This window comes from Rhea americana, unplaced genomic scaffold (genome assembly GCF_003343005.1).
Source record: "Rhea americana isolate MKP2758 unplaced genomic scaffold, rheAme1 scaffold_76, whole genome shotgun sequence".
Classification (NCBI taxonomy): Eukaryota; Metazoa; Chordata; class Aves; order Rheiformes; family Rheidae; genus Rhea; species Rhea americana.
In genome coordinates, this window is record NW_028186934.1 from 751,076 (window position 1) to 764,504 (window position 13,429).

A 13,429-nucleotide genomic window follows, 5' to 3' on the forward strand; every position below is an offset into this window, starting at 1 on the left:
CCAGACCTGAATTTTCTCGAATGCAGCTCAGCCTGGGATCCCACCCTGAGCTTGCGCCCCTTTGGTGCGCATACRGCCTGCCGGATTCTCAAGCAGCCCTCCCTGACCTCGGTGACGGTGCTTAGCAGTTCTCGAGAATCAGGCCACACTGATTTTCTGCAGCCCGTAACAACGTTCAACGTGAGTCAATCAGTCACAGTGTTACTGTTGTTTGCTTTGGGTCTTTCCCCCCAACACACATACACATTAAAAGCCAGATTCTTCCCCTCTTGTGTCAATGATAGGTCTAGTGGAGACAGTGTTTACACAACCTTTTTGGCTTTGCAACGTTTGAGAATTCTAAACTTTTCTGCATTTTCTCCCAGGACTCTGGTTTTGCTCAGGTTATGGAATCGGCAAGTAACACAGATTTCCAAAAAAATCTCATAAACATGGCTGGCCASAATGATACTTCTCAGCAAATAAGCACTAGCAAGTCAAATGCAGCAGCAAGCAAATTGAATGATATTCCAGAAGCATTGCAAGAGGTTAAAAAGCACCTTGGGGATAAAGGAGGAGAAAACATAATGGAGAGAACAAAAACRGCAGAGAAAAGGAAGAGAAAACAAAGTAATGATGTAGAAAGAGCAATTTCTAAATGGAAATTAGAGAATGAAGGAAAACTGGCTGCAAAAAGAGAAACAACAATGTTGGAGACTGACAGTCTGCTAATCCCAATGCCTCTAGCTCATATTTCTCTGAAAAGCCTAATGGATGTGGARATAAAGTTGGTTTACATTGATGAGGAGGACATTACCTACGAGTTTGCGGAGCCTGTGGTGCCTACAAGCACGCGATCAGCGTGTCACGACTCTGAAAAAACAGATGCTCCGAGTGCACCTAATTCCGGCTTTTTGCCAAAGATTGACAAATGGCTTCAGGTGACCTTAAAGGACGCCAGCACTTGCTACAGGCAAAAGAAGTATGCRGTAGCAGCAGGGCAGTTCAGGACAGCACTGGAGGTAGGAGACATACGATCACCATAGCAAAGAAAATGGGAAGTTGTATTTGCGCCGAGTGGGAATAACGGTATCAAAACGAAGAAGCACAAAACTGAAATGTGTACGATTTAACAAAAATCCCGAGATGCAATTTCACATGAAATCTGAAAATTGGCAGCTCTAAATAAATTGGGAGGGAGAGGAATGGAGGATGCACTGGGCAGGACGAAAATCATCTTGGGTGATTTGTGATTTTTCTCTAAGTCTTCAACTRTATTTACACTTTATGGAGAGAACTGCAGATACATAGTATGAAAAAAAAAAACAGTTCCTCTTTTTAATCCCAGTTCTGTCAGAAAAGAGCTAATATCAATAACGAAGAAAGTGCCCATCCTACCTCCGCTGTCCCTGAGCTACTGGCTGAATTGTTCAGCCCTGCTGTACCTTAGTTTTCTATATGATATTGGGGAAAAAGATGGAGAAAGAAGTATTTCCCTCTCTCACAAAGGTGAATATATGTAAAGATAGATCTGTGTATAACAGGGACAGCAGTGTTCCCACCTTCCTTTTTTTTAAGCCAGATGATGACCGCTCTGTCTGTGTGGAGATCCTTTCCTTTCTGTGTGAGAAAGGACAGATCCACTAGTGAGCAAATATCTCTGGACACAGTCCATTTTTTCTTAAGCAGCTAACAGTCTAAAAATCTCAGGTTCTTTGTGGAAAGAAGTATCTCTTGCCTTCCTCAGATACTAAAGAAATTGTATGACCTTGGCTATGATCTTTGAAACTGATCTGTAATTTTCATGACTTTCCATCTTTAAGTGCTCAAGCTTGAGCTGTCTTAAATGGATCTGCTCTCCAATAAGTGGATATTTCTACTTTTTGAAAAGCATAGTCCTTTTTGGTTTCAGGCTGAGCCCCCAAAATGGAGATATCTAAAGAGCTTTGACATTTTTGAAAAACTTGGCCAGCCTTGCATTTTATCAGTATAATGTCAAACACTGAGAAGTGTAAAAGGTGTTCCTAAGACTCTGGCAAGGTTGCAATTAATTCTGTGAAGGGGAAAAAAAGAGAAAGGAGATGTAGAGAACCACAGCAGGTAGGTCACAGTCACATCCCCAAGCCTCCTGTTTCCTGGAAGACAGAGCCACCAGCATTTACAGTAAAACTGATTGTTCAAAGTTGTATCATTTTTCCCAGATTTCTCTAGTGCTGCTAATCTCAGTTAATTATATTGGAAATCCCTTGTATTATGACCATGTAATTCATATTGTGCCAGTAGAAGTCATGGTTCATAATAATCACATAATGGGCAAGGACTTAGACGTAATCAGATTTTAGTTACCCTGTCGTGTTTCCATAATGCTGCTATAAAACTGACATAATCACAAAAAAGCACTAGTTATTTAAACATTTTTATCAGATTGACATACAGTATCTTTCTCTCTCTTTTTTTTTTTAAACAATGTAAGATAACAAAAATTGGATTAGAATTGCTGGGAACAGACTATGATAAACTGTTTGCTTGTGTGCAGAATGAAATTTAACAGCAGCATCGGTCTCTCAATTTTTAGCAATGCCAAACCTGTTAAATAGTAGCACTCAGCAGCCAAAGGTTGCATTCAAAGAGGTAGCATTAGATGTTGTTTCCAAAGTGCTCTCCAGATCATGGCTGTCTTAGAAACCATAAAAAATGCCCGATAGCCTCACAATTAACCCAGCTGCTAGTATTTACTGTGCTGATGAGGACTTGACTTTTCCCATGATAAATAATGGAAAAAAAAAATCACTCTCTGGGAACGATTTGAAGGCCAGAGCCTGTTCCTTCAAGAGAAACAGTTTCCACATGACAACAATATGGCAGGTGATTAAGAAATGAGCTGAAAACAGAAAACACTTTTCCCTTGAGAGAAAAGGAGTACTTGTCCACTACTAAGAAAATTAAAAGACTAGCTAATAGACATCCTGGTGAAAGAACGGGTAGAGATCAAAGAGTTCCTTCCTGGCGTTGTGGATAGGGTGCCTGGGAAGTCACAGAATTGTGGGGCTGGAGATCCCCAAGAAGCAAAACAAGTATGCTCAGAATATCCCTGAAAGATGCTTTTATATTCTGGTTCTAAAAATCTCCAGTGAGAGGGACTTCACATCTATTTTAACATTTAAGAAAGCTGATGGAAAGTTTTTACAGATCTTACATGCTGCAAAACCCTGCAACTTCTTTCTGCATCCTTATTTGACATGGAAAGCAATTAACCACCCTCTCTCTCTCGGTATTTACAGCCTCTTCAAATGTCTCTTTTCAGTCTTCTCTAAATTAAATATATTGAGTTCTTTTAATCTTTCCTCTCAGGTCATATTTTCTAAATCTCTGCATCATTTTTGTTACTTTTCTCTGCATCGTCTCCAATTTGTTTAATATATAAACAAATTGGAGACGATGCAGAGAAAAGCAAATACTTAAGATACAGAGATTGGAATTGTGATTGCTTCATTGCTTTTTGAAGAAATACACAAAAAAAATCCTCAGTATTTCATGTGGGTGAACAGAAGCTTGATATGTAACAAGCTCAAGGTCAAGAAATTCAAAGTTACAGTTTCTGCAAGGTGCAAAATGTTTCCGGACATTTTTCAGACATAAGGAAATTAAGGTTTCCTTCTGACATTAAAACATGTTGAGGTGGAGACCCTGATCAAGAATAAGCCTAGTCTTAAATTTGACTAGTATCATTAAAATTAGTGCTATCTTACGTATTGCAAATATCACAGGTTTCTCTGATATTTGTTTTTTGTCATAATGTCTTTCGTAAACACATCTATATATTCGTGTGGTATTATCATTCTTTAGATCATGTTGTTTTTCAGATTTGCAAATAACATGCAGTTCTGACAGTCTAGCTCAAATTATTGGATTTGAAGGAAAAGGGGGAAAATTGAAACACTTGTTTAATTTAGAGACCTTTATATGTTGGACAGCACACTGCTGATTACCACAGACATCAGGAAGGTGATGTTATCAAGAGAATTGGTTGTTTCTCACTCTTTCTACACTATTTAGCTACCATTAAAATGATCAGGAGGGACTTAGTGCTAGTCAACTAGATTCTAGTTGGCCTGGAATAGGAAAAATTAACACTTCCTAGGAAAACTTTCACCATCAGAACTTAAGAATTAAGCACATTTTGCTGTTAGCAAAGAAAATAGCCAAAGAAATTGGGGCAATAGTCCTTTGCCTTCTATCTTCCAGCACAGTAATGTAGCATAATATAAATACACACAGCATATCAAGAGAGAAACACGAATTTTCCCTAAATTTTTGGCATCCATTTGTTGGAACATAGCAAAATAGACTTGAACATCTGGACTGGTCTATGAAGGGTATAAAAAAATGAGTCTTTAGCTTAAAACCTCAGTGGAAACCATACACACATATCTATAAAATCTGTAGACAATTGTTAACAACTTAGCTACAAAATAACATTGAAACTTTATGAGGATCAAAAGATCTTGTCTCAGACTAATCTAATATCCAAGAGTGCAAAATACTTCAGAAACATCAGCCTGTTTAAAAACTGCACAATATCAAATTTCAGACTCTGTTATCCTGAAAATAATCTTCCCGGGTGATTAAAAAACAAACGAGGAAGGTTCATGACTGCTGTGCACAGAAAGAATTGCATAGCATCTCAGCATCCAGTGTTCAGCGTAGGGTACCTCAGAGGTAGAAAACGCATCCCTCGTGCGAGGTGAAGGCCACGAGCAGTGTGATTAATTCACAAGAGCGCTTGTGGCCCTGTCCACAAGCTGGAATATTTCCGTTTTCCACAGATGGCTATTACGGGCACCATTCCTACACCAGCACGATAAACACTAGTGCTGCCGTTTTAGCGTACCTTCAGTTTTTAGATTAACCTTTCCTGTGGCTCATTGCCTTGCGATTCACTGCTTGGAAAGAAGGCTTTGACAGGACCACACTCCCTCTTCCAGGCAGCAACATCCATGAAGAGCGAATATTTTTAAAGAGACCTTGGCATCAGCATACTGTGGCCACAATAACATACCAACATAGCTAGACAGTATGGTTCAACCAAGCCTTCAATCAGTATCTTAATATTTCTATTCACCACAAGATGAGAGGCAAAAATGAGCATTTCCTATATCAATGCCTACATGAAAAGAGACGCCCATCTTTAGTACTGTGTCCGCTAGTGGGGTGCATTGATAAAGCACAGGTGGCTTTTTTGAGGTAGCACAGGCCTATCTGCCTCAACAGCAGTCCCAGGAGACAAAGCACCCAGGATGTGATGGCCAAGTAGTGCTGGGGATGTTTGGGTACGGTCCCTGTTGTAGCCATTCCACCAGCACCAGCTGCTGCAGGAAGACAGCGGTACAGTCAGTTCCTGCCTCCCTCCCCAACATCCTCTCTCCTTTCAGATTGGTCTTGAGATCCAAGCAGCACCGCCAATGTATATATCCCTTGTTTTAAGGAGCACAGAGACCGGAGTATTGGTCATCCACACACTGCGATGAAAAAGAAAAGAGTTTTCTGTTAATGTCTCCATATAGTTTTCCCTACCGCTCTCACAGAGAAGGGCTGTACAAGGACTAGACACAGCTTAACACGAGAAAACCTCCATCCTCAAAGGATAGCATGTGAAAGGCTAAATATTTTTTAGCATTAACTTTCTGGAGCTAAAAATCAGATMTGTAAGTTGTTGGGTGATAAGGATAGCCTCATCATCATCACAGGTCCTCTAGAAACATCTTCCTTAAGAGCATGCTAGATCTCAGAGAGAGGACAACAAAGACAGCCACTGACCCCAAAGCCTGAGATGAGTTTATTCACCAGAAATATTTTTTCTACCTCTAATAACAAAGTAGTTTCCTCAATATGAGGGATCCACTGAAGCTGTTTAAAAATAAAAGAGTCCAATAATCAGCAGTTTCTCTCCCTATCACTATATTTTTAGGCAGCAAAGCCAAGACATTGACTTTTTTTTTCTACTAATACTTACTGGCTTTTATGGCTATAGAAGATTTTAGATCAGGAATATGAAGCTTACAGATGGCTCAAATCTGGCTTGTGGGATAGAGTGGGAACATGTTATAATGATCCATTTGGGTGTACTCCCATCTTTTGATCACTGAATTTGAATCTATTAATCTTCTAGACATTTCCAGCATGCCCATCACCATGAAATAAAGCAGAGGTACTACACAGCTATTTGTCCAGGAGTCATATCCCTATTCTTCTTGCTTGAATTATTTTACTTATCTGGCTTACGAAGTGCTTTTTCTCAAAAGAATACTATGTGTTGACCCATAAAACAATCATRTGTGCATACAGGAGTAAAATCACTATTTCAAAAAAGGATAGACCATGTTTTCCAATCATTTCAGTGCTAGCACACATCAGTCAATTTCTAATTAACTCTAATTGGCTTCCTCRCATGCTATTAAATTATTTACCTGGAGGGGATGGGGGCTCAAAAAGCACAAAATATTTTCTTCGTACTTTGTAAATGTTAAGCAATAACATAGCTGGTTAAAAAAAAAATGAATATCGCCCATCACTTATCACTTGCAGTCAAAGGCATCACTGATCAAAATGTGTGCAAACCACAAGTATTAAAATCACTGAAAAACCAAGGCTGGGGCTGTATAGCCAACTCCTCAGTACATGGAACAGCAGAGGGGGAAAAGAGAAGGGGGGAGAAAACAAGAACAAAAAGGAAGTTGGGAGAGCCAGGGAAGAGGCACTAGCTGTCTGAGAGCCAGGGGCTCTCGTGACCTTGCTCAGCCACCCGCAGCACGGGCGGCTCAGGACACCTCACTTACGGCTGCATGCGTAAAGGTCTTTGCTGAGCTAAATACCTTTAGCCACCCGGGCCCCGCAGCTCCCCACGCGCGTCCTGGACTGAGATACCAGGCGGCGGATAAACGCAGCAGCCCGATACCAGCCCACGTTTCTTAACGCAGAGCCGTGCCTTCGAGCCCTGCTTGTAGTGGTGATTCCGTCGTACTGTTCAGTGTCCTAAGTTTCTGGAGGTGCTTTTCCTGAGCTTCCCCACTGCCATCTGCTCCTGGAAAGGATGTTGTGGGACCGCAGAGGGCACAGTAATTTGTGTTTCATCTGCTTCTCTGGGCTCGTCCTGGCTAGAGTCAATACAGGCTGAAAACGCAATGACAGTCASCTTAAGTTTGCAAGGAGAAAATTAGGCAAGTTAGGAGACAGTCCAAACACCAAAAGCAGTTGAGAGAGGCAAGCACAGGTCACAGAAGGTGCGCTGCTGACATATTTTCCATCTGAGGTGTCTTTAAATCATATTYCTGCATGTCTGCGTTGGCACCAAAAAGGAGCGACGAGGATGCGGGCTGAAGGGGCACTGAATTGGAAAACGCTCACAGACTGATTTGAGAGGAACTTCATCCATGAGGACAGTTTAGAGAAAAAGTGTTATTAAAGTACTTTATTTCCATTTAGAGATTCACACAGGCATACACAGACAGTAGGTGGTGACAGCTGCTACCAGAACCATTTGTTATCTTACTCCTGCTCAGCTTTTGACAGTGTAAAATGAATATAAATGCTGGAAAGCTTTGCAGAGGTGAACCAAATAACGAAAGGTGTTGGGGGAATGAATTCTGGTTAGCTTACTTTAGGAAAGAGCTTTATTTCTCTTTATACCTAAGGCATAGCTGTGTGCCGTGTTTCTAACGCTGACGGTACGTCTAGGAGATTGGTGTCAGAGCTTACCAAACCCGCAGACTCCTCATGCGGGGAAGGAACGGCCTGGCAGCTAACTCTAACGTCACATCCAGAAACGGCATGAAAATAAGGCTTCAGCGAATGATTGCTTTTCCCTAATAATCCTGTCCATCAAAATGAAGTGAACCTTCTGCACAGTTTGCCTTAATAAAAGTGCCGGTCAGATATCTCAGTGTTTGGATTTAGCAGTAGCAAATCTCTTGGCATCAAAGGGATTAAATTAGTTGGCCTGAAATTATATTGCTTTTTCCAAGCAATCATGACAGCTCTCAAAATCTAGCAACAATATAGTCATATCACACCAGCTGACAGCTCCCTCCAAAAGAGAATTCATTTTGGCCAGCTCTTCCTGCAGACACTAACAGACCGACGCTCTTGCTTCAATGTCCAATAGTACCTTGAACTACAAGCCGATCGAGAAGAGGTACTGGCATTACTTTTCATTTTTGTCCGATTGATTTGTTTGCACATGGAATATTTACACCATCCTTGGTTTGGTTTGATTTTGGAGGGGCTCCCAGTGGAGGGCTGACAAATTTTGTATTGCAAAGGCAATCTATAAAGGAGATTTCAGTATATTGTGCAGAATATAAAGTTCCTTGGAAACTATTGTAGTATATTGATTCCACAATATATGTTTCATTAGAGGGCTTCAGGGTTCTTGCTTCTCTGACTACTCCTCTCGCCCTGGCAATACTGATAAAGGGAACACTCCATAAAATAGCAAATGGTAATGAGGGGCGCAGATTTATAGCGCAGCACGCAGGTTAAGCTGAAGTCAAATGGATGACATTTCCCTGAATTCTTTGTTCCTGATTTAATGCTTCTGAAGCAAATTATCTACCATACRAGAATGAGACCCCTAAGTTTGTTCCAGGGGGAGGTAAAGCCTTAATCTGAAGTTGGGCCAATAAACAGTAATGATTTAGGTCTGGTAGTGCTGCAGGGAACGTAATTATCTTCTGTGGGAGGGAAAGATTCACATCAGGTTTATTTTTATAAAGCAGAAACCACCCAGAAATGAGCACAAACTAAAATGCTGTATCCTCTGAATTTTGCGGGTGCTTGAAATCAGTTTTGCAAAGAGCTCAGGTCTCAAAAAAAAAAAAGACACCTCTGAAACAGTGACAGAAACCCAAAGCCTTTCAGCCTTTGAGAACCATTAAAGAAGTTCAAACCTGGATTTTAAGTTCTGCCTCACCCAGATACGAGATCCCCTTCGTGTACCTGTGGTTACTGAGCAGACACCTGCAGAAAGACTGGCAAAGGCTAAACCATAACAACATGTAAGCCTGCACAGACAGGGCTCCAGATAGACCCAATGCAAATGCAGAGGTTAAGGGACTGAATCCCACTCCACGCTGGCTTTCCTGGTGAGGGCAGGCTGAAACACAAACCCTGTTGTGTTCATCTGGTATTTCTGTACCCCTAGATTCATGCTTTTCTGGCAAATACTGTTTTCCTGAATAGAAATAGGGATTATCTCTTCATATCTTAGATATTTTTTGCTCTCTGCTGTTCCATGTGACAATGTTCCCAATGATGGCAAGTGTCCTGCACACATATTGCTGTCTTCAAAATCCAGTGCTAACTTTGTATAAAGCACCTAATACACCCAAAATATCCTATGTACGTAATATTTTAAATATCCATGACAGAGAACGTTGCAGGAAGTCAAGTAAATTCAGCTCTTCTTATCCAACATTTGCATACAGATTTGACTGAATTATGATATTTTCAGTATGTTTTTTAGAAAGTTATTTACACAAATCTCATTAACAATAAAGCTTTTCTACAGAAYCCCTGCTCTGTGGACTGAACTGACACACTAAGATGTCAGTATGACTTTGAATCGAAGCTGGAAAGTTATGCTGCACGCAATCACAGCCAGAGAAAACCCTTTCTCTTTTCACTCTTCGTACCGATTTTTTTCCATGCAGGCAACRCCGTTATTAACCGGCTCTTTGCTATGCTGCTTTTCTGCCATATTTTTGAGAGTGCCTAATGGTGGGGAGAACCAGAACACACCGCAGTGTGCAGAAGGCAGGGATTGGAGGAAAAAAAAAAAAAAAATCAGCCCAACGTGAATAAACCTCTAACAGCAGTGCTTGCTATCAGGTTTTGAGAGCTGGTTTTTGCAGTAGCCTTCCGTAGCTGMCGTTTTCTGGGCTGCGGAGCGCAGACTTTGCGCGGCGCCGTTTCTCGGCTGAGGGCTCGTGCTGCTCAGCAGCCAAAGCGCCCAGGTAGGGCGGCTGCAGAGTCAGAAGGAAAGAGGCTAATTACAGATATCTTGCCTCTTCAGGTTTATGCCTCTGATTAGTCACTCTGAAATCACTTTAAGGAAAGCCAAGTTATCTTTAAAACTGAGAGGCACGATTAAACATTCCTCTGTTAAACAAACAAACAAACAAAAACCACCCAAACCAAGAAACACAAAGCAATCAACTCCAGAAGCAATCAACTCCAGCAAGCTGCCAGGTTATTGCTGTTGTCAAACTTACTCCTAACCCTTTCAGTCTGACAGAGGAAAGTAACTGATCTTGAAAGAGCCAAGGAATCGCTTGTGGAAACACACTGCTTGACCCCATTTACTTGTTTTCCCAAGTACCTCCTTAGCTAGATTTGCTACCAGATAATATATTTATTATCTGCATCCCCACACACAGACAGGTGGATAGACCCATCTACCCATCTTACTCTTAAAGGCAAAATGTTAAAATCAGGAATACATCCACCAAATCTGTAGCAGTGGTTAATAAGCTGTTACCACTGTTGGTTTTTTACAGCCACATCTTGCATCTTGTTATCGGTCAGAACAGTTCTGGCAGGCAAGCCAGACACCCAGCATACAGAGCATCAAGCTCTAACTTCATTCTTCCAAATAACATGTGCTAGCTAGAGAATTAGCTTAYATATTAGCATTCCCGCTGGTCTTTTATCAGAGCCAAGGTGGGTTTGTGGGGAGTATTTTCCTCTCGTATTAGCTAATGCCTGGGAGGTCTTTATTCATAAAACTCCCTTACCTGATACTGCCAAAATAAAGCCTTAATATCACCCRCAAGATCTATGCTAAGTTCACAGCGTCACCAGCTTCCTCTATGACCTTTGACAAACCACTATCACCAGCGCTTATATGACTATGGTTTCATTAATATATTAATAGGCTCATACACATTGAAAGAGATACCTCCTTTATCAGTAAAAGTGTAACATAATTAATGTCTACATATCTCAGTTCCCTTCCTGCAAAATTGGAGGTAACGCTTTGATTACATTTCATCTATATGCGTAACAACTCTGAGTGTGATAATTCAGTAGTCTATGTTTTGCATACCACATGGATACAGAAATTACTACTGTAATGAAGGTCTCTACCAAAAAAAATATTATATTTGGTATTAACATAAATATTATTTCTGAAAAAAAATATTCCCATCCAGAGGTAAGCGCTCTTAGATAGACTAAGTCTGAAAGTAAAAATACTGTTATGTTTGCCAGTAATGGTAAATAACATAAAATGATATATTTTWGCTTTTTAACCCCAGATTGACTGTAAAGGTTCAACTGTTCTAAATYGTTTTCTTCGGCTCCATAGTATCTATAAACTTTTAGACGTCAGCAAGATCTCCACAAAYCCAAAAGTGCACCGAAGTCTTAGGTAAAATCTACCTCCAAATTTCCCAATTTGGTATTAAAATCAAATTTTGTAACACAGGTCTAGGAAAAGAAACTCTCAACRGTACCAGATTTAACTGCCTCTCTCTGACCACATTTCTGTCTGAATGTCCTTGCAATAAGACCTTAAGGTGTTCAGGGGACTGAGCAGGAGCTGCTTTCACCTCTTAAAGCAAACACTCCAGAAAACACCAAGAGCCTTTTTGATCTTCAAAGGTAGCATTACTGGACTGCAGACTAGAGCAAGATAAAGGAAACTCGGTTCTGCTGGGCGAGACGTGAAAATTGCAAACAAGCCTTCTCCCTGCTYGTTATGCCTGTGCATGGCACATCCTTTCTTCTTCCTTGCTCTCAATCCAGCAGGGTTTCCCCAGCTGCAATAATCTTTACCTATACACATCCCTTTGGATCCCTAAGAATTTTTCCTCTTTCCTCTTCCCCTTTGAAGCTCAGGCACAAGTCTTTCTGCAGCTCTTTTCCCCACCCTCATCTGTCCTGCAAAATCCCAGCTTACTGCCTCCTTCCTGCCTGGACTCTCCCCAAGAGTTCCCCAAAGCAGCCTTCTCCGGGGCTTCCAGGTGCTGTCTCTGCCTCACCCCCTTAAAGTCTCTATCTGACTCAATGCCCAGCAGCAGGCAGGACAACAGCAGGGGACAAGCTGTCTCCTGCTCCATAGCCAAGTCCTTTTATCAGAAATGGCAGCAAAATATAATAAAGGATGGAGAAACAAATAAAACACATCTTCATCAGAGCTAGGAGAATGACAGCAGGCTTGCTGGACTGCACCAGGATGGTTTGCAAACCTTTTCCAGGTGTTATATTGCTATCAAAAAAAAAAAGTCCCTTACAATGATGATCTTACCAATGAGTACATTTAATTTATTGTGCATCTCATTAATATAATTTACTCAGACCATTTTGTATATTCRTAACAGTTCTGCTAAGTATAGAAGAAGCTATTCCCCTAAAATTAAGTTTGAGCTTGCTTTTGGTGCATGCTGTTTGTATGGAACTGACRTGGAGAGAATCAAATGAAACCCACTGATCCATTGAAGATCAGCACGAAAATTAGTAGGAGAGTTCATGACCTAAAATACAAAATCTAAGTTTCGAAAAGATCAACAAAAAACCCTGAAACATTAAGCCAATGCTGTGAGAGTAGAGAGTGAATTACTATTTGTCACTTTGAGACTTCAAGATCACATAGAGAAGTTCTGATTGAACCAGGTCTTCACTGTATTTAAATATATTTGCTGAATCCTTATCCCTTTATGGTTTACAGAGACTTGTATTTTTTTTTTNTTTTTTTTTTTTTTTTGTCAAAGATCACTGAGAGGTTATGCATTCACATCAGCAGTACAACTCGCAGAAACTCTGAATGGTGACATTTTTGCCAAGGGATCCCTAAGTGATTCTTTTCTTCTTACAATCATTCAAGAACTTGGAAGTCTGGGCAGTAGCCTCTAACCTCTAATTCCCATAAATTTAACAGAGGTCACAGCATGGCCAATTCAGCTGCAAAGTGTTATTACAGAAAAACTTGATACTTTTATGTTCACTGATGTGAACATAATTCTCCAGGTCTTTTAACTACACATAGCATGCCTCATCCATAGAGAGGCTTCAGCAGATATATATGGTACCATGAGCAAAGTTAAAAGTGATGAATCCTCTGATTTATAACTTCTACCGATAACAAGATGATAGAAAATTTTAAATGTATGGGCGTTATTACATATACCATGCAACTCCTCTTAGCAAAGAAGGGAGGAGAAAGAGAAGAGATTTATCACACCTGAACTAGCGGGACACCACTGAATGACTCTTGTGGCCTGCAAAGAATTGAGCTGATCTCTAACCAACGCACAAAATGTTAAAGATGAGGCTAGCTTTGTAGGTAACTGAGTGTGCATAGGAAGAAAGAGGTGTATACAGAAGAGCTGCTTTCTTAACAGATTCACTTTTTCAAAACAATCTCAGGCTGCTGACAGGACATTGCACCTCAAAG

At 40.7% G+C, this 13,429-nt stretch overlaps 1 protein-coding gene across 1 annotated transcript in view; it reads left to right on the plus strand.

Moving 5' to 3' along the window:
- The first annotated feature begins 386 nt into the window (after positions 1 to 386).
- Positions 387 to 13,429, plus strand: part of SPATA16 (spermatogenesis associated 16) — an 80,013-nt gene continuing 66,970 nt past the window's right edge. The window contains exon 1 of the mRNA XM_085322286.1: positions 387 to 1,001. Within this exon, the coding sequence (XP_085178412.1) occupies positions 387 to 1,001 (615 nt within the window). The remainder of the gene's footprint in view (positions 1,002 to 13,429) is intronic.